We start from the raw sequence: 22,304 nt of genomic DNA, 5'->3' as shown, positions 1-22,304 counted from the left end.
ACGGAGTTAGGAACGAAATTGCGGCTGCCTGATACGCTTGAGTTGCGACTGCGACCTACTAGCCTGGAATGCAGGATCCGAAACAACAACCGCGATCTCATTAAATCCAATGCAAACACAAATCAATTTAAACTAGCTTTTACAAACAGACGTTTATTTGTGAACTTAGCAAGTTTTGTTTTCTATCTATAATAGACAAACCAACAGTATCTAACCATATACAGCATTGCGAGCTATTGCGTCCGAACGCCCTTTGCATAAAACATGACCATGTCCCTACGTACACCACGGTTGAGGTCTATTAGCCGTATCTCTAAAGCATTATTATTTAATGCGCTATTTTAGAAAACCAAACGTTACATCATACAACAAACAAAGGCGAACTCCACATACATTCTCACGACTGCTTCGAATAATAATGCAAAACATCCAAAATACTTAACAGTTACAACGGGAACATACGACTTTCTACGTGTTAAAACACGACCACGGAGGTATATATCCTCGCATGGAGTAATAACTTGTAATGGTAGAAGCTCATAGCAGCAAGGCCTATGTTGACACAGGCCTTCTTCCTTACGTTGTAGGCAAGGGAGAACAACTTTCCAATGCTCTGTTTACTCATAGTCGCCACTAGTTTTTAATCAGCCGCCTAAAAGCCTAATGGCCCGACCCTCAAGTTCTAAGACATTAAATCCAGCATGCTTATCAAACGAAAGTGTTTTAAATGGCGTTTGTTTAATGACGTCTTGCGCTTATCGCAGCTTTACGTAAAACAAATACATTAGAGAACTCTTTAGCGTATCTCAATTAACGAAAACATGGCCGAGACTTGAATTTGCGAAGTAAAGTTGTTTTTTTTAATCAAGAGACTTATGTTTCCGCTTAGAATCCGAGCTTTGCAGATGTTTCAAATCAATACTACGCTTTGTGTAGAGAATTTTCTTCGTCATTGCAGTATTATATATATATATATATATATATATAAATATAACAAGCTCATTGTTGGAACCATTATTATTTAGTTGGGCTGTTTAATGTGCAGCCGGATATATTGAGTCGCAATTTGAGCCAAAGTGTGAAATATAATTGGCACCTACGCGACATTTTAACCTATTTAGCAAAATCTCAAGTCTATAATTACATTTCGGATATAAATTTGCTCCCATTTAAGAAAAGGCCGTGGCCATAAAATGCTTACGGTGTTGCACTCTGCATTAAAGCATATATCATGACATTCATATTTTATTCATCATATAATGGTAGGGGTAAGATGGCCCAATTTACAAAACTATATGTCTACTAAGTTACGAAAAAACAACATTTATACATAAATGGGTGATTATCTATATTTAAAAACAAAAAGAAAAGCAAAAAAACAAACAGATTTCATTGATATTATAACATCATGTATAAGGAATTCAAAACGTTGGTTCTTAACCTGTGGTGCGCATAACGACCCTTATATATGGTACATACATGTCCTTCAGGTGGTACGCAAGCAACTTATATTCAAGCTTACTAACCAAGTCAATTACATAAATCAGGAAATTTGTTCCGTACGCTGTAATTTTCCTTTTAATTTGTACAAGAGTAAAAAAGTTTGAAAGCCACGGCATTAAATCGCTTGCATAAGGGCTCTCATTAGATTGAAGAGGAATTTTTGCGACTTTTTAATTTTAATTTGTCTGGGGGGCAATCTGGCCTCTGATTGGACGCCTGTCAGTTGGTTACGTCATTGATTTTATCACATGATTTATTCATGTTCTGTCGTGATTGGATCACGTGACAAATGAGACGCACAATTCGATCCGACCTCGATTTAAAATAAACGGAATTTTCCGAAACGTAAGTGTTCGAATGGCTGTGCATACCGACCATGCTGCAATCGTGACTGCATGTGGTGTATCGGTACATATGTTATAAATCAACCCTGCGCATGAGGTAGAACACCACGGGTATAAGAAGTATCCATGTCATTAGCATGAGGTGTATGAATACGGCCGTGTGTGTGTGGTGTAAAAGATGACACTCATGTTATAGCTCGACAGTGAGCATGAGGTGTATGAATACACCATGTGTGTCTGGTGTATAAGAAGACACCCATATTATAACTCGACAGTGAGCATGAGGTGTATGAATACGGCCGTGTGTGTGTGGTGTATAAGATGACACCCATGTTATAACTCGACAGTGAGCATGTTGTGCATAAATACACCATGCGTGCCTGATGTATATAAAAAAACACCCATGTTATAACTCGACAGTGAACATGAGCAATTTCCAAACATGTTTTTAGTATTTTCCAACAGCATTTAATTAAAACCATGTTATTATTATTTAAATAATTAATATTTACCAGAGAGATAAAACATGAACGCTAACACGGCTCCTACTAAAGAAATTAGGTGTTGAAATATATAAAATACAGTCCCGGTGTCGCTATATATTTGGACTGGGCGCTACTGCGCATGCGCCGCGACGACAATAATCATGCGCAACTACGACACTACGTATGCGTAGAAGTTCGGGCTAAATATGATGCGAAACCTGTTAAATATATCACGACACCAGCCTACTGAACGTAATAGCTAAGCAGTATTCTAACCAACTGTTTTTACTTCGCATTTATTTTACCCACAAGTCGGCTGTATATTTTACCCACAATTACCTTGTATCAATATGGGCAATTGTTTTACCGTTAATATCTTTTTTAGATAAAATTTCGCTCAATTTTTAATTTGGTAAACTAAATTCTATAGAAATTATACTTTATTCTGTATGTATGAGTTTCTACAGCGGGGTAAACCAGGAGACATAAGATGGACATCAGGATTGGGCCATTACCCCAACACATTTCGATTTAGTTGAGAATTTGCTCATTACTGATTATCATACACAAATTGTCTTATTTGACAGGAGTTCATGTTATGCCTACATGCGATTCTTCGGTACAAATTCGGAAATACTTTTCAACACTAACGAATATCGTGGTTGTGGTTCATGAACATGGAATTTCCTACCAACGTATCAGAATCAACGCCTATACATGGCCACAAAAAGTAGTTCGTCCCATAACTGAGAGGTTGTAAAAACACACATTATATATCAGTGTTTAAAACATGATCAGGATATTTGGTTATTTTGTGCTAATTAAGAAGTCCCGACTTCATCCATCCTATACTATTAATATTAGTATAGTAAACATAATAGTAATAATAACTGGTAGTGGAAATTCCCCACAGTACTATGACGTAATAAACAGCATAGTCACCGAGGGAACTCCCCGTTGGTAAGTCGATATTGGCAGCTTGGGGAGTAATTAACGATACAATATTACGTCATGTTTACCAATAGAAAGTTGGTTGAGAAATGTTTGGAAAAGTTGTGCCATTCGTAAAATACACATTTGTAAGAATCACTGATAAGTGGAAACGACTTTAAAGACAGTTTTATGGAAATCTTCGGGTGACGTAGCAAAGTAGTAGGCGCGCATGTCTCAGCCAAATGTTCTGGGTTCGAAGCTCGGCATGACTACCATTCTGCGCTTATGTGTTCTTGGAAAGACACTTAAATAAATTACTCCAACCCAGTGGTCACCTTTGGGTTGTCTAAATTGTCAAAATTGTCAGCCATGCATTACAAAATATCAGAAATAAGTGAGCGGCACGAAAAGTACGAAACAGAACACCCCTACATCCGTGTCATAACGTTTTTCCCACTCGACGATAAACCAGGTTCCATTCATTCATACTGCGACTCACCGAGGACACCGCGCGGACAAATATTTAATACACGTCATTTACATAAGGGTGGTGCGATAATAACATATTTTTTCCCTCTTTTATAATTGTCCCATTTGGCAGTAAACAAAGAACATTTAAAGAATTATAAAAACTGTATCCTCATGACTCCCAGCATAGACCATTGTTAATTATTCAAAACACGATCGGGATAATTGTATATTATGTGCTAAAGGTGTCCCATCTTGCCCCACGGTACTGCGATGACTGACAATTTGCATTCTAAAACAAGGTTGATATTAAGGTCACATACGACCACAATACTAGCAGTCTTGACTCTTTAAGCAGTTATATAAAATAATATGCCTAGTAGCAATAACATGTAGGGCAAAGTTCGCCCTCATATTCTAGATAAATGAAGAAAACGAAACAAAAGTGGGCGTTAACATGTTGCCGTGGGCGTAAAATCGTGAGATCTGATTGGTTTAAAAGTAGGTCGTGTCAATGTTATGAAGCATGGCCCACATTGAGGTTTCATTGAAGCGAAGTTTGTGGAGGTTTTGATCAAGAGATAAGATTGTTTGTTTGTTGTTGTCGTGTTGACATTTGAGGTTCAGACTTTAGTACTTTAGGAGTTATGCAACCGTCTAAAAGGGTAAGGTTTTTATGATATGCTAAATATAAATGTTTAGGTCCACACATGTTATCTTTAAAAATAAGTTCCGAGCGCTACTAATTCAAATCTCTATGTTGATGTTTTTTAACTAATTGAAATTTTACGAAACATTGAAATGGTATAATTTAAATATTATTTAACACATTGTGCTTAAAGATTAATTTAATTAAATAAAAAATTAATTGCTAAAATGTAAATTACTGGTCATACCTGACCTATGCCGCGGGCTCTGTGACGTCACAACGTAGCATTATTGACTCATAAGAGCCGATTTTAAATCTCAAGTTTTAATTTCAAGCTTGTCAGGTCAAGAAGAAATTCAGTTTCTGTTTTTTTCGTAAAATAAAAGATTAAAAAATAAAAAATAGAAAATTAAAAACGAGAGAGTTTTTGAATAAAAGATGCAAAAAAAGAAAAAAACGGCTCAGCATTCTCTTCGTGCAGCTTCTATTTGCTGGCCGAGTTATGAACAAATAACAACTCTATTTTAGATTCGTGAGAATACGGTCATATTTTTCTGAAAATATTCTTTGTTTACTACCAAATGGGACGATAAAAAGAAACAAAATATTAACCATCTTACCCCAACCCTATTACACGATGCGAAGTTTCAATATTTTATGTGTTTTTTTTACTTTAATATCTCGCAATGTAGCATGTGGTCCGGACATTAATAAACCTCGATGAGCAACATCAGAATATCGAGAACGACAATTTCTGTAACACGTGATGGTCAAGAAAATTTTGGGACTAAATTCAATCTTACACAGAAAACTTAACTTGAAAATTAATTTTGATTGGTTGAGTCGAAAATTATAAAGAGTCCATTTATGCGTCGGATGATATTGTGACGTAACAGAATAAGCCGAAAATACGGAAGGGTCAAGTGGTAATTAGAAGCGCATGTGACGTCATAATGCTAAGTTTTTGCGAGAAACAAGAACGTTCACGAGAAATTAAGATTTATGTTAAAGTTATGCAACACAGGGCCGAATCAACGCTGGTTTATTTCAGATAGAATTCACCAGAATGACGTTCTTAAAGCTCGATAAACATTAAAAAAATAGAATGAAAAGGTGTTCCATCTTCCCCATCCTACTATAGGACTTCTGGAAGTTATGGATCAATTTTTTGGCATAACTCCCAAGTCGATTAAATGAGTTATGCTGTCGGAAGTTTTAATTTTAAGTTCCAACCATGGGTATTTACTCAAGTAATTTTTACCCCAATCACGATATAGCGTGTATTAAAAAACTATGGTTTTGCTGATATAATTTCCTTCTCGTTCCAGCCCGGCCTACTAGAGATATATGTATGGTGCATGGTCTCTAGTATCCTTGGTACCTGTTATTTATTTTGACCTTGCTACTTTGATTAAAAAGATAAACAAAACATATGGAAGTAGCAAACGGTCAAAAAACAAAGCGTGCTTGTAGTATATAACAAGGTCCACTCACGAGACATTGCGTTATAGCATATAAGGATCTCAAAACTTTTACTCATCCGCAATAACTTAATAACAAGAATCGGTAGTAGGTTGTAAAATCAGAGATTTAAAATCGTTTTGAACAGATCCAGGCTACAGGATGAAGGATTTAACTTAAAATGTCCGAGAACTTTATCATAAACACGACAGAATAATGAAAGAAAAACGCATTGAACCCAATGAACTAAAAGAACGATTATACCTGAAAAAAACGGCTGTCGTATTTTCGTTAAATTTTGATTGAACTCAGTTGACTTGAGGTTGCACAACCTTAACTGAACCATAGACCATAAATGAGGAGGTTGATTTTATGGAGGGATCAGTTAAAGCGGTCAGCAAGTATGTAGTGTTGTAAATGTATGTATATGTGACGACTCTTTAATAGGGATGGAGACAGTGTTTAGTTGAATAGATGGACAATATAAATTATATACGTATAGAAGCAGGACAATGTTTATCATTTCGGGCATATAGAGCACACAGCACAAACATGTGAGCGGTAAAATAAATAAAATTTAATTAACGCTATTTTAAAAATGAAGATCAGTTTCATCGAACTATTGGTTTATTCTTTTGTTGTTTTAAATATAGTAAGGGTAAGATAGATACCGTTGGTGCGTAATTTCGTATTTTTGGTCGTGTTTTTTACAACTCATAACGCTATTTTAGAGTAGGAAGGATACGGTTGAATGATTTTGTAAATAACCTTGTTTACTACTGAATAGGACGGTAAACGAGAATGAAAACCTCAATTATATTACCCAAACCTATACTATAACGTAATCTTTTATATATGAATAAGAGTTAAACCGTTTTTATTTGCCGTTTTTTAAAAAAAACACGCCTTAAACTGCTATATTATTTAGATGGTTATAGTAAAGGGTTTGATAGGTGTTAATTTTCAATTACTTTTTCCAAATAGAGGCATGTTCATTTGTTTTTATGCGTATTGAGTGAAAAGCGAAGTTTATTTGACTAAATGAGCAATTTTATTTTCTGTTTTAAAAATATAGGCATTATTACGTATTTATATAAGATGGTTTACCGTATTGACGGATTTTTTCCCCAAGAATCCGCTATAAAGAACACCTAGTTATTATAACTCATTAGATCTGCGTATCTACAAAGGATTCTTTCCAATCTCGAGTGATTAAGGGAAAATAGAAAGTCGTTTCGACGTTCGCATGTTTGTCGCTGTTCATTGAATAGAAGACTAAGGTTCGAGATTAGAAAGCACAATGTAAACAATAGAAAAAGAAAAATATCTCTATGGCGTAACTGCCCACTATTTCATGAGAGAAAACGATTAAACGCGAATTGCTGCTGTTTAGAGAAGTGTTCACGAAACGAGGTATAAAACTCGGGCGTTTTGTTCGATTGCGTTCATATGTGTATAACGGCTAGAGCTCAAGATATATGTATGAAGTGTATATAGGTATATATTGAATATAGTTTGAGGTGTATAGGTTTATGTTGAACATAGGCTTGAGGTGTATAGGTTTATGTTGGACATAGGCTTGAGGTGTATAGGTTTATGTTGAACATAGGCTTGAGGTGTATAGGTTTATGTTGAACATAGGCTTGAGGTGTATAGGTTTATGTTGAACATATGCTTGAGGTGTATAGGTTTTTGTTAAACATAGGCTTGAGGTGAATAGTTATGGTTCTTATATGCACTATATATGTATTTGTAATATGCACCAAGTATATAAATGAAAGGATATGTTTAAGTGTTTATTAAATTAAACTAAATTTGTTTAAAAATAGATAACACGTTCGCTTATAATCGAAAAAAGTCATTAATAATATGGACCACCTATATTTGGAACAGCTATACCTTATATTCTGCTACTTCTGCTACCATACAGGCATAATGTAAATAATCTTTCAGCGGCCACATACCAGATATAGGCCATTCAAAGATTATGGCAAAAACGTTATTTAATTTCTTACGAAAAAAGGCCTAATACGTGACCGTAATGTTTAAATACTTGGAAATATTTCTCAGATACCTCAGCATATATACAGGTCATCACTGTTTAAGTTTATTTATCACTGTCGGTATGACAAATGACACACCCCCCTCCAGTACTCAATACATGAAGTCGATACCGGAACACATACCCCACAAACCTGCAGCTGGTTTCTACAGAGAAACAATTAAGGTAAATAAACTAATGAATGATTGAATGCAACCTATTTATATATACGCGTGGTGGGAAAACGACAGTCGATATAACATGGGTGTTGTATGCACCTCGTGTCAGCTGACGAGTCACCAATGATGTAACTCGTGGGTGATTTCGTTTTTGGATACTTTTATGTATGGCAAATAATTTTTTATCGGGAACTAGGCTACGGCTCCGATGATGTTTATATATTGTTATGCGGGGGCGAAGATATAAACCTTATTTGTGTGGGTGGTAGCGACTACCGAGTTGCAGTATGAACGTAACTAATAGGTTTGACATTTTTCAGTATTATCACGTTAGTATTGTACCGTTAGAACATAATATCCCATATTTTCTAATCGTGTTTTAACAATTAACGCACTTTTACAAGCGAGGGGATACGGCTATATATTTCTGTAAACATTATTTTTTTGCTACACCAACGGTATGATATTATACAATAAGAAGATGAAATAATTTGACCCCAAACTACAACGTTGCGTTTCTATATTAACTACAGTAGGTTGTGGAAAAATGGGACGTCTTTAGCACAGCATATACCTAAATCGTGTTTTAAACATTTAACGGTCTATAGAAGTCGTGAGGATACGTTTTTTAATTTTTTTTATGTTTACTACCAAATGCGACAAAAAATAAAACTCAAAAGTGTTCCATCCTCCCCCACCCTACTATATATATGTTACACACAACAGCCCAAATATGTTTTCCGTATTAAATTTATTCAAAGGCTTTTATTATTTCAGTGTTATTCCCCACAAATGGTGTCATACCCACCCCACCCAGCTCCATATACAGCAGTTGTTCCACCACAAGTTTACGTTCACACTTATCCTTCAGGTAAGCAATCAAGTTAATGCAATGTAAAAAAATACAGTATAGTTCTAAACTGTATTACTGGTGGTGTATGAAGTCAGGTAGGCAAGGAAACAATGCATTTAGGGGTTAAGGGCCAACTTTTGCCCAAATTCAAGGAACTATATGGCATGTCACGCTTTTGGACCTCGCACACGTAGAAAGATAAAACGCACTACGAATTTACGGCAAACATTTTGACAACAAATAACGTATTTTTACTTTGCACTGTATATTCCAAATGTACGTGGTGAGAGAACAGTTTACAAAACCTCAACTATATAGAATTGGCGGTTAAAGATGAATACCGTTATAGGATACGGTTTTATACCTTTGTAAATATGTTTTGTTTATTACAATTTAGACGATAAAAGAGATCAAAAACGTAAACCATATTACCTCAACTTTCTATGAAAATAACCGACAATTTAGTAATCGTTTCATATTACATATTTCATAAACATCATATACAGTAGGGTGGGGGGAGATGGGACACCTTTTTCATTCTGTTTTTTTCTTCCGATTTGGTAGCAAACAAAGAGCATTCAAATAATTATAAAACCGTATTCTCGCGACTTCAATAGACCGTATTTAATTGTTTAAAACACGATCAGCATATTAGGATATTGTGTGGTAAAGGTGTCCCGTCTTCTCCCGCCCTACTATATATACCGAACTTTCTAAACACATTTCACGAGCTATCTATATATACTTATAATAAGCCACATCTAATAAAATAATTACGCGTTCAAAGGTTGTCTTTCTTGACACTGATCATGCTACCTGTTAGAACGCGGCAAGCATGAAGCAATTATTATAACTATACCCAGTTACGTCTGATATACCAGCCATAATGCTGAAACAGCATATAGTAGTGGGGAATGACAGGACACTTTTTTCAATCTGTTTTATCGTCCCATTCGGTATTAAACAAAGAACATTGAAAGAATTATAAAACCGTATCCTTAGGACTTCCATAGACCATTGTTAATTGTTTAAAACAATTAACATTTGGACATTATGTGCTAAAGGTGCGCTATATCTCACCCCACGGTAATTTTTACCCAAACTGCAGACGAAACGTTGAAATAAATAGTTTATAAACCGAAGAAAATAATTTAGGAAGCCAAAAAAATATTTGAAATTATAATAACACTGATACAATATTTGTCATTCAGCTCATATTCGAAACTCCATGCATTACTATTCCCCACAACATGTGTATATTAACACAACACCATATAATGGTAGCATGGTAACTGTACGTGGCATGGGACAACCAAGTAACACTTCATCTCATTACCAACCAAGAAGTGAAAACTTATCTAACGGTTGCGAAGAAACTCGTTTGAAATGCGTAAGTTATTTTTAAAATTATTTTTTTAGTTTATTATTTTTCTATAGCGAGTATACGTTTGGTACTTTGCATGTAATGCCTAAACTATTTTTCAATTATGTTAAAGTGGGCTTTTGTACCAAATGCTTCAGATCAACTAGTGTACTTTTACACCTGCTTCAAACAAACTTGAGAACCATGCATGAATATTTGTTCTTTGTGTTCATTTATATCAATGATAAAAATGAAAATTTTAACAGAAATAATAATTTCAACATACCAGTAACTTGTATGCTATCTTCAAAATTCAAAATAGATTTCTGCTTTATGTTTTCGTATGCCTATCGTAGGGAATAAACATTAAACACCAATTATGGAAATTATTTGTAGTCATTTTATTTCATTCAAAACCGTTTTTGTGAAGGATTCTCCAGAATGTGTTCCCTATTTTTGTATCGGTTTTGTTTATATCTTTTTTTAGATTTTTGATTTAAAAAAATATTTTTATCGGTTATCATTTTTTATAGAATTCAAAAAGCGAAAGATTCCTAAACACTACCAGCCGCGAATCGAGGTACGACAGCGCCGACAGTGGAATCGGCGAACCCACATCTTCTGTGACGTCATCATGGGATTGTGACGACACAAGTTCTAATTCCTCCAATGAAAATGGAAGAAACTTAACTCAAGAGTGCGAAAATGTAAGAACATTCTGACTTTTATAACTTACATGATTGTAACCTATATTGAATAAATGGATGTAACCTATTCATTCTCGCGTGGTCGGAAAACGACAGTCGTTTTAACATTGGCGTTTTGTTTCACACACTTCGTGTTCGCCTATATATATGGGTCACCATGTATATAACTTTATGGTTATTTTTTTGCATGGTTGACAATTTGGAAAACGCATTAAGCCACTTGGCTGAAGCAATTACAAGTATGTTCTGTGCAAAGACACATACACCTCCAAAGCTAGCAGTGTCCAGCTTCGAACCTGTATCATCTGGACTAAAAAAAGCTAACTAGCCATTAACCACTGTAGCACGAACTTAATTTGAAATGTTTTACTTGCAGGAGGATAGTGAACATTATTGGACAATTAGTGACGACGACCAATATTGGGGCATTGTTGGTCAACAAGTGCCCGGTTATTACGTCACAAACGCCATTGCGAAACAAATCGAATATTATTTGTCGGATGCTTATCTCATGAAAGACAAATATTTGTTACGTCAGATCCGGTGCAAAAAAGATGGTTACGTCAGTATCAAGCTTATTACGTCATTTAAAAAGGTAAGAATGATTGGTGATTACGTCATAAATTCATAACAATACAATTTTCTTTTTAATATATAGTGGGGTGGGGGAAGATGGGACACCTTTAGCACATAATACCTAATAATCCTGATCGTGTTTTTTGAACAATTAACACCGGTCTAAGGGAGTTGTGAAGGCATAGTTTTATAATTCTTTGATTTGTTTTTGTTTACCATCAAATTGGACGGAAAGCTAAAACAAGCAGGTGTCCCATCTTCCACCACCCTACTATAAGTCCAATTAAAAAATAATAATTACAAAAAAGGCTCATTTTTGTTTGCTGGGTGTAGCGACCACGCTCAGGAACAGTTAAATTTAATTGGGGTTTAACGACTATCGCTTTTCAAAATAATTTTTTTTTTAAATTAAAGGTTAAAAAATTGACACGTGATTGGGCCGTCGTACGTAGCGCCATCGTGCGACTTTCTACAACCGTCGTTGTGAGTTCGGAAGGACTTCGGATCCGAAGGCGCGCGAATCTTTCCGAAAATCTCCGGAAACCTCGACAACTAACAAGCGTTCTGGTATAAATTCTTATCTATTAATTAGTTGTTTTTACGACTGATAAAACAGACTTATATTTGGTAAGGCTCTTGCGGTAGCACCATGGGTGTTGGTGGTGTAATAGGCCAACTATATGTGGCTTACCTCTCAGGTCCCTTGGTGTGCCACGCTGTAGGTCTGTAGGACCTCACCCACGTAGAATAGAACAAATTAAAATATTGAATTTTCTTCCAGGCGATTCGATTACCTTCTGAATACAATTCCGTGGAGAAAGTGACGTCATTATTCGCATTGTTTGGTGAGATTGGGTTTGTGAGATTGTTAAGAAGCGATAAAGAGGTTCCTTGTGATCTAAAAAATTATGCGACACAGGTTTATGATATTGGTAAGAAATTATAATGTTTAAATAATTTGGAAAAACGTTTAATTTTGAATTAAAAACACAGTATTATAAAAATTAATAAAATGTATTTTAATTATCTGTTCTTTTTTATAAATTGACATTAAACTTATAATTTAAATTAACTAACTAACTAAAAATATTAAATTAAATCTTAGAAAAATTATTTTAATATTTTTTTGATTTTATATTTTAGATTTTTATAAAAAATATTTTATATAACTCATTAAAACTTACGCAGGCAAATCCTTGTGCGCTGTGGTAGATTTCGACCAATCAGAAGACGCGTTGGCATCGGTTCGAATTCTGAAACACCTTCTGCAAAACAAGGACGATTATGACGTCATAAAGGATCAAGAGAATATAAACGAAGATCAACTTGAAAAATATAAACAAGGAATAAAAGGTAAATAAATTACTCGCGTTGAAAAAGTGGAATAATAATTGTCACTTGTCTAGATGTGTTAAGTTATATTGTTTTAGTTTTAAACCAAGGATTAGTGGGGTAATCTAATCTATAAAAGTGTGATGCCATGCCAACTGGGGTGTAGGCCAGGGTGGCCCATTACCTCAACATCCAGGGTGCTTTTGCTTGGCTTTTTATGAGGTAGGAAATGATGCTTTAAAAAAATGACAACATTTTAGTTCCTGATACAACTTTTTAAAACTTTAATATAAACATTTTGATTTTAAGAAAACAAATTATATAAATAACTTATATTCAGATCTGTCTTCACTAGCTGGTACGAGGGTGGCACTTCTTGGTCCCCGAGTAAAAAGGACTCTCTACCGCCAAGACCGGACACAAGACGTCACGAACTTTCCCGACGATAGTGAAGTCCCTTGTCCAGTGAAAGATAATACAGAACTGAAGGTTGATTATGACGTAACAAACAAAGTCGACGTCACATCGAAAAATTCGCGAGGACCGCGACTTTGTGGGAGGAGAATAACAGGGACATTGTTACGTCATAATAGTTGTAGTGTAACGCGACAACCGAGAGGGCCCGACCACGCATCGCCAGGATTTACTACGATTGTGACGAGAATTTAAAACTTGTTTTTTTATTAGAATTAACTTTTGGCCAATTGCCAAAATTGCAATAAGTAATCGATGCAAATAACTCACCGTGTAATGACGTCTTGATCGTGTATTGTAAATATAACTCGTATGGACTTTTTATAATTGTGCCTCAATTTACCCATTATATACCACACATACACACACATATATATATATGTATGTGTGCATTGTTAAAACGTTGGAATAAAAAAAGTTCAAATTACGTGTGTCGTGACGTCATTTTATAAAGCAGGTGCATCGTGATATCACCAGCGTGTGCCGTGACGTCACTAGAAAGAATGTGTCAGAAAATGGTATCAATCTTTGAGATTTAAAGAAATGTGTTCAGGTCACACATTGCTGTGTTAAAAGTTATGTATGTTATGTTAATGTGTAAGTTATAAAAAATACGGAAAACATATTCTACATGTTGGTTGTAAAACGGGATTAAGAAACTTCCGTTTAGTGTACAGTGTTAAAATAATAACGTTGTGGTATACGATGTATAGTTTAAAGTTGAGACTTATGGGTTTAATCGCACGTGAAAAGAAAACGGGACCATTTGATCGAAATGGTTAAGCTATTAGCTAGAGTTAACGAGGTGATTTAAAAATAATTTACTAAAATCGCCATCATATTATGCGAATACTTTACTGGAAGCATATTCTTCTTAATGATTCACTTTGTAGCGAACTCACTAAGTTTAAACCATGTTTATCGATAATGTTTATTTTTAAGTTTATAGAAATTTGAAGTTTTAGTTAATTGTAAACTGGGTTAATTGACGTGTGCATGGTACTGGGGGTGATTTTGAATGGGTTGCTAGGATACACAAGTGTAATCATGCGTGACAAGGGAGCTTTACGGTGATTGGTCATTGTTCTTGGGTCGTTCATGACGTCATGGGGAAATGCCCTGAACCGGGAATATCAATGTAATTTTAATAAGTTAAATTTCGAGTTGGTACCTGTATACACGGCTAGCTGAACTTCGGAATATTTCGGAACAACTCGGATCGAATCGGCTTTCAACCGGCTCACGTGGTACAAAACCTGCAAATCCTGGAAGTTTGCGAAGGCGACATCTGTTGACAGTTAATTTCAATATTATTTCACAGACAGTCACGATAGATGTTTGTACAAGATGTGTTTAAAACATTTCTCGACTATTTTTAAGGGTTATAGCACATCCTGATAAAATAATTTCAAACTGGTATACACAAGTCAACACATATAGTAGGGTGGGGGAAGATGGGACACCTTTAGCACATAATATCCAAGTATTCTGATAGTGTTTTAAACAATTAACAACGGTCTATGGAAGTCGTGAGGATGTAGTTTTAGAATTCTTTGAATGTTTTCTGTTTACTACTAAATGAGACGAGAAAACAGAGCTAAATGGTGTCCCATCTTCCCCCACCCTACTGTATATTAAAAATATGCTGGTTCACAATAACCCAACTTACTGGTCAGCAATCGTTGCAGGTTTTGACTTTCGTCGCAAATCGTCCATAATCTTCTGCCTTCTGTCCCAAACGGTGCCTTTGCCCATAGGGACCTAGTAAGCAACCCAAGTCTAATTAATCTGTGATTAGGAATAGCATGTCGTATAGGGTTGTTTACTTTAATAAGACTGCTGTATTATTACTTCGCAATAATCATACAAGAAAGGTAAACACGATCCACGCTCCATATTGTACAAGGCGGCCAGCAATAGGAATATATATTGGTGGTAAACAAAGAATATTTACTCAATTATATAACCGTATTCTCACGACTACAGGAGAGTTTAGACTTTGTTAAAGAGTCTGGACCACGCTCATACAAGTTGGTTTTAAATGAAAATTTACACTTAATAAATACTATCTGTGGTAATTTTTTGTGAAAAAAATATTTAGTTTGGCCAAAAAAACGTTTTAAAAAGTGCCAAAAAATTCGCCTATTGTTGCGTCACTCGCGGGCACTATGACGTAAATTACGTCACGATCTTTTCTAATCGATCAGCTGATTTAGGCTTTGCTGTTTACAGCAAAACAGTGTACCGTCGACATAGCATTTTCTGTTACTTTTAAATTAAGAAATAACCGTGGGTAATGCCGTGGCCTGATTTTAGTTTAAAATTAATATTTTTAAAAATTGTTTGTAAGTGTATTACAGTATTACACTATTTAAATTTGTCAGTTAACAATAATGTAAAAGTGTCAGTGTGTGATGTATAGTCAGCAGTCAGGTAGAAGTATTTCATCTAATGAAGTGACATAAGTGAAGATCCTAGTCCACTAGCAATGGGTATTGAGCCTTTCCAGTTTGAACCTGTACTTCCAGCAAGTGTTGGGGAAGTAGACAGGCCAAGACCATGGAAAATAAGTGAAGCTGAGCAAATCAACAACACAATTTGGTGGGTTGACCAAGAATAGCATTTATTAAAAAAAATGTGACATTTAATAAGTCTGTTGTTTAAAGTGTTGCACTGTCTTTTTTCCTGAATTTGTTGAAATTTGTGTAAACAGATTTGTGTTGCAAATATGATGTTCTTGACTGAGACCCGAGCATGGAATACAAATTTAGTGAAATCAATTTACTCTAGTCTAGTATTTATTGCTGGCCTTCATACCAAAAAGTTGGTCAATCACATGTTTATGGCATTTATTTTGTTTAGACAGTATCGCTACACAGCTGATCAGAACTTTGTTCGATAGGTACGGCAATGACTGGAAAAGGAAAACAGAAAGGTTCAACATTATAGTGACAGTTCAACAACATTTGCAAGAATTTTTCATCATTCAGTTTTGAATGGTCTTGTTTCATACAAAATGTGATTCATGCAAGAGTTATGTTGTTTTAAATTAAGTACATTCAACATTACAAGAAATACATATTTAAGTATTGGATTATTTTCATTGTTTTGAATAAAGAATACTTGTACCGGATGGTGGATTTGTTCTTCTGCGCTCTCCTTCTAATTAGAACATATCATAGTAAAGCGATCTGAAGTAAAATGTGCACTACAAATATGAGATGACCAGCATACCAATGTAATGTTGCTTGCTTTTTTTTAAGCCCCGTTCTTTCTTTTGAAAATGAAAACACACACACACTTATCACTTTACAGCCATTCTTGTCTTGCTATTTTAAACACAGCACCTATCAGGCATGATTACTCGGCTTATGGTAAACTCCTATATGGTAACTTTAAATACAGATATAAATATACTCTATGCCATATAGGGAAAAAACAAAAAGAATTTAAAATCTGAACCCTAGAAAGTCACGAAAACTAATTCTCCACTAAGCTTGGTAGGCTATTTTGTGTGGTTATACACTGATCCCTAGGAAATAGCTTCCAATAAGTTGCTGAAGCCATAGGTATTGTTAATACCTTAAAAAACGTTTTGATTTGCTCTCTATCAAAACTGCACCAATAAACCGCTGATAGACCGGGTTTTCCCCATAAACGAAATATTGCATTGTGACGTCACAGTGCCCGCGAGTGACGTTTTTTACAACTTTGAAATTTGATTTTTTTATGGTTCATAACTTTTAAATTAAAGCGAATTTTCACAAACTGGCTGTGAATTTAGCATCAGTAGACATAAAACTTTATTCTTATGCAAAAAACTGCGCAACCATGAGAACCGTGGGCCGGACTCTTTAAGTGTAAAAATATTCTTAGGGGATATATGGGATATTATGTACTAATGGTATCCATCTTACCCCACATTAGTATCCCATATAGATGATATCCTACGACTAAGAAGGCCCAAATGTTTAGGATTAAAGCCAGAGTTTGCCGATTATTTTACAAAACTTTATCATCATTTAGTTTACACAGAAATACTAACCGTTTTCTGCGATACTGAACCACTTGAATCAATGTTTGAGCAAGGCTGTATTTTGTTCCAAGCACGTGACAAATTCTGCCAATCACAGGCCGTCTGTTCATACCTCTGGGGTCGTTGGCGAACCTGGGGTAAGATGGAATTTCTGATGAGATTATTTCCGGAAAAATAAGCGAATCTATGTGTCTGTAACGAAATGTAGAAATTACACTGAATTTTGCGCATTGTCAAAACCGTATGCTGTTATTTTTGTGCATTACATTAATATTATACTTTGTCTTTTTGATTATAGCAAGTAATGTCGAAATATTGCGCAAAAACGAAAATACAGTGAAGATTGGTCCTTATGTATAAGCTCAAGATTGATGAAGATGTTTTTTTTTTTTAAAAAATTTACTGATGGATAAAATGCTTGTCTGCTGTACCACTTATAAGTTAAGTGACCAGACAACGAAACAGCATTTCTAATACATTGGGGTAAGATGGTACATGTTTCTAATCGTCCCGTTTGGTATTGTATAAATAACGAGTATTTACAGAACTATATATACGTATCTTCGCAACTTTATAGAGTATTGTTGATTGTTTAAACGCGATTAGAAATATAAAACAGCATGTGTTAACTGTATCTATCAAACCTCAACGTACGGGTTCTTATTTTCTGTGACCGCATTTGGGTTTACCCAATCCTGTATTGTACGATAATCAATTAAGAGTAGCAAGGTGAATCATTGCTTTGTTCTTTTTAATAAGATTAACTCCTAATACGTTGTTCCGGTGTTACTTCAATACCACGAACATATTATTCTGCTGGGTCTTACGTCCAAATCGTAAATTTTGCATAGTTCAACGAACGCATGTTATCCACAACTGGTTATAACGCGAATGTTTTGCATTATGACGCAATAATTACTATTTCGCGCTCCGTCCCTACCAGACAATCGAATAGCGCGAGACTTGGGCGTAAACTCGATTTCTGACTTAATAAAAAATCGATAAGATACAAAGTAAAATATTAACCTATGTATGGAGAAGTGAAATTAAGAAAACAAAGTTGTAGCGAGGGGTAAAATGGATACCTTTAGCACATACCGTATTTAATAATCATATTATTAATAACCAACAACGCCATTTTGGAATTACGAGGCTACGGTTATATAGTTTTGTAAAAATCCTTTGCTGATCTGCCAAATTGGACGATAAACCATCTTACCCTAACCTACGAAGAATTAAGATTTGTTTGAAATGAAATTAACACCAGTTTTAAAATTAAATAAAACAGTAAAATTCAAAAATGTTTTTAATTAAATTAAACTTTTGACCGTTTTCCTCATATTTAACAACCGCCATAACAACTTTACCATATCAGCGTTATCCTCCAGTGTAGTACAAGGTACATCCCACTTCGGCACAGGAAGACAATTTCCTTCTTCTTCTCTTTTAGTAGTTGACACCCAACGTAGTCGAACTATCTTGTCTTCAAATGTTTCATCGGCCTCCTTTTTGCGGGGTTTTCTCGAACTTTTAACTGTGGGAAAGAAAATAGAATACAATTGTGTTTTTTTTTAAATTGTATGAAAACAAAACTTATTTTCTCTCGTTTTATGTCATACAGTATAGGTTTGGGGTAAAATGATTTGGGATTTCATTTTCTTTTCTCATCCCGTTTGGTAGTAAGCAAAAAATATTTACAGAATTATGTAACCGTAGTCCCACGACTCTAAAAGAGCGTTGTTAGTTTTCAATAACACGATCAGGAAATATGGGATATTATGTGTTAACGGGGTCCATCTTCCCCCACATTATTTTTATTGTTTATAGTCATATAGTCATTGTTACGGCACAAATATAAGGGACAGTACTGTGCTTGTGACGTAAGAATATCAAATTAAGTACAAGAAAAGGAACAATCTATTTCGTGCGAGCCAAATTGGTTTATTTTTGGATCAAATTAAAAAAGCGGTCGCTGGTTCGACAAGCTTATAATTATTTCAAAGCTCATGGTGTTGAATTACCACGTCAAGGTGGTACGAGATGTAGTACAACACCCTTTACAGTTGCGAGGCATAAAAAATGGATTAGGGGCGGTATATGGTTTTAGCTTGTCAAGCAACTAACCTGGACTGCTTGCTGCTAGATTACATTTCTGTGGCGGGTCCGTTCGCACGATTGGCTTATCTGTGCTGTAGATGGGAGAAAACTCGTTAGTTTCGTGTTTGATGGAGAGATAATTTAAACAGCGATTTTACAAGGCTATAAATAATTAAAAATAAAGAGACTTTTCCACAATTTTCAAGTTTTTTACTTCTACATTAAAAGTAGGAATTCGGTATATTTGTTTATTTACAATTTTTGATTGACTTTTTTACGTCAAACTTGTTCCATTAGGGATAAAGACTTTTACAAAATCAATGACATCCAACAGGTGCACAAAGTTCAAAATTAAATATTCCTTGTTTATTTTATATGACTGTTGTTCTTTGAATAACCACCAACAACCACAAACGTCACAACTCAGCCATCAAGTCAATTAAAGCTTCGTTTTAATTGACTGAAAAACTGCAAGCGTCGAAGAGAGATCGAAGAGAGATCGAAGTATTCAAATTATAATAATAATAATAACAACATAGTTCTGTGGGGTAAGATGGATACCGTTAGCTCACAAAGAAACAATTTCCCGATCGTTGTTTTTAGCAATTAAAAACACCTTTTAGAGTTTTAGAGTCATTATTAGGATACAGTTATATAATTCAGTTATATAATTGGAATGAAAATATGGAGCAGCCCCCCCCCCAACCTAATACATGGTATGCAGTGTTATAATATGTTTATCCGAAAATGTCACGCCTTAGCCCGACCACCTAAACACGTCAACAGCCGTCCAAGGATCCGTGTCTTCAGCAGTCACTTAGAAAGTAAACACGATGTGAACCCGTCACGCATGTTAAGTGAACACGCAACTTTACAGTTTAACAGACAAGATGTTGTATTAAAGACGACAGCCTTGATTGACATAATGATGTTTAAACACTTCCCTGCATTCAATAAAATGCTTATCTGATCATTAAATCTTATCTTAAATACACAATTCTTTGTGGGTACGGCAACGTTTTATTATTTAAGATTTAAGCCTATTTTTTTACTGAAATAACATTTATTAGTCTCTTTATTTACATAGTCAGATAGTCTCTTTACATAGTATCCTATCATTTGATCTTTTGGACTTCAAAAGGGCGTTGTTAAAAATATCTTACTAACTGTTATAAACTTTTTACCGCTTTGTAAACGCTTGAAACGTTTTTGAACACATTAACGAATTTCGCAATAAATTTATGTTAATTAGCTTTTTATAGTTCCCGAGTGTTTTACACCTTTAGCACATAATATCCACATATTCTGATCGTGATTTAAACAATTAACAACGCTCTATGCTCTATGGGAATCCTAAGAAATCGGTTTAAAAATTCTTTGAATGTTTTTTGTTTATTAGAAAATGGGACGAGAATATTAAATAAATAAGTGTCCCATCTTCCCCTATCCTACTATATCATCAAACATATACGTTTAACCCAACAACATTAACCAATGCTCAGTAAACATATTTTAAACGTATAAGGTGAATTACATCTCTAGTATATTGCGCATTCACTTACTTTTGTAATGGGACATCCACGTAACTACCAAGCCCCAAACAAATGGGGTAATCATGGTCAAGACCAGGGGGTCGCACAAACTTTCGAGTACCGATATAATCAGGGTGGTTGCGGGATCTCACTTGGTTAGCAGCGTCGACACTCAGACTTACAAGCTGAAATAATGATAGAAACGCTTTAAAAAAGGTGGAAATATATTATTTCAATTTAATTCCAACGTTTGGTGGGAAATTATAAAAAAGACTTTTAAAAATGTTTTTTTTTTTTTTAATTAAAGGTTAAAAATAACTTATAGCAGGGTGGGGGAAAATGGGACACCTTTAGTACATAACATCTAAAAATCCTGATCGTGTTTTAAACAACAGTACGGTCTACAGAAGTCGTAAGGATACGGTTTTATAATTCTTAATTTAAATGTTCTTAGTTTACTACTAAATGGGATGACAAAAAGATTGAAAGCTGTTCCATCTTCCCCCACCCTACTATAACTAATATTTTTTTCTAATAAACCAAACACTCATTAAATTGAAACGCTGTAATGATACTGTATCGAACAAGATATAATGCTTTAATATTTAGGTTTATTTATATCAACATTCAATACATGCCAACTATTAAATATTAATGCATTTTGTTGGCTTGCATTTTGATTATCAATACATTTCAACATGCGTGTAAAAGATAGAAAAAAGCGATACATATTTTAGCTGATATTTTACATTAGATATATTAACAGCTTTTTAGATCACGTAAATTTTAATTAAACGTTAAAGGGAAACTTCGTCATATTAAAGCAATATTTCCCTCAATTTGTTTTTTTTTTATTCGATTAGTATGTTGCTTCGTATTCTATTCCATATATGGTGGGGATCCTACGCTGCAGCGAGGCACGCTATGGGTCTGGGATTTAGCACATTTGGTCAATTTTCTAATAAAATTAATGCTACCACACATTAGATAAATTTTGATCCCAAGGTATAACTATCTACTGCTCTTTATAAAATATTTCGTTATAGCCCCAATTTCCATCCAACAGCAAAAGTAAATTCAAGCGTTAAGTTTTTGCCTGTTATTAAAACTTCGGCCTGTGAAAAAATTAGGAAAAATTAAAATAAAATATATACCTGATGATATTTTGGTCGACATTTTGTATCTTCCGGGTTTTTCCTGTACAGCGATGCGTATGTTGATTTATATAATTCTTCTCCTGTATATTTTAAAACCATAGTTTTTTTATTACA

The 22,304-nt window shown here is 34.8% G+C and overlaps 3 protein-coding genes and 1 long non-coding RNA gene across 5 annotated transcripts in view; 2 read left to right on the top strand and 2 right to left on the bottom strand.

Annotated features, from left to right (window-relative positions):
- Positions 1–10,621, bottom strand: part of LOC149727674 (uncharacterized) — a 22,252-nt gene extending 11,631 nt beyond the window's left edge. Inside the window, exon 1 of the mRNA XM_089888592.1 lies at positions 10,566–10,621. The gene's annotated coding sequence lies outside the window, so the exon portion shown is untranslated. The remainder of the gene's footprint in view (positions 1–10,565) is intronic.
- LOC149727673 (uncharacterized) lies at positions 7,638–13,795 on the top strand. The gene is made up of 9 exons (XM_089888604.1): positions 7,638–8,070; positions 8,841–8,934; positions 10,128–10,306; positions 10,813–10,986; positions 11,363–11,581; positions 11,977–12,129; positions 12,344–12,494; positions 12,751–12,915; positions 13,235–13,795. The coding sequence occupies exons 1-9, from the start codon at positions 7,885–7,887 to the stop codon at positions 13,561–13,563; spliced, it is 1,650 nt and encodes a 549-aa protein (XP_089744730.1). The 5' UTR covers positions 7,638–7,884; the 3' UTR covers positions 13,564–13,795.
- Positions 13,559–22,304, bottom strand: LOC149727671 (uncharacterized). Its single transcript, XM_089888623.1, has 8 exons — positions 22,188–22,304; positions 21,064–21,218; positions 19,529–19,593; positions 18,772–18,938; positions 17,414–17,536; positions 15,038–15,129; positions 14,540–14,656; positions 13,559–14,487 (listed from the first exon to the last, which is right to left on the bottom strand). Exons 1-8 carry the CDS (start codon positions 22,287–22,289, stop codon positions 14,334–14,336), a joined length of 975 nt encoding a protein of 324 aa, XP_089744749.1. The 5' UTR covers positions 22,290–22,304; the 3' UTR covers positions 13,559–14,333.
- On the top strand, positions 15,166–16,501 carry LOC149727672 (uncharacterized). Of its 2 annotated transcripts, none has more exons than XR_016386042.1 (2): positions 15,166–15,969; positions 16,271–16,501. It is a non-coding gene; the product is annotated as an uncharacterized LOC149727672 (long non-coding RNA). The 2 variants fall into 2 exon arrangements; XR_016386043.1 differs by having other exon boundaries at positions 16,231–16,501.

This window comes from Ciona robusta, chromosome 11 (assembly GCF_009617815.1).
Source record: "Ciona robusta chromosome 11, ASM961781v2".
In the NCBI taxonomy this organism is placed as follows: Eukaryota; Metazoa; Chordata; class Ascidiacea; order Phlebobranchia; family Cionidae; genus Ciona; species Ciona robusta.
The sequence above is the reverse complement of the archived record's forward strand: the minus strand, read 5'-3'. Positions and strand labels throughout refer to the sequence as shown.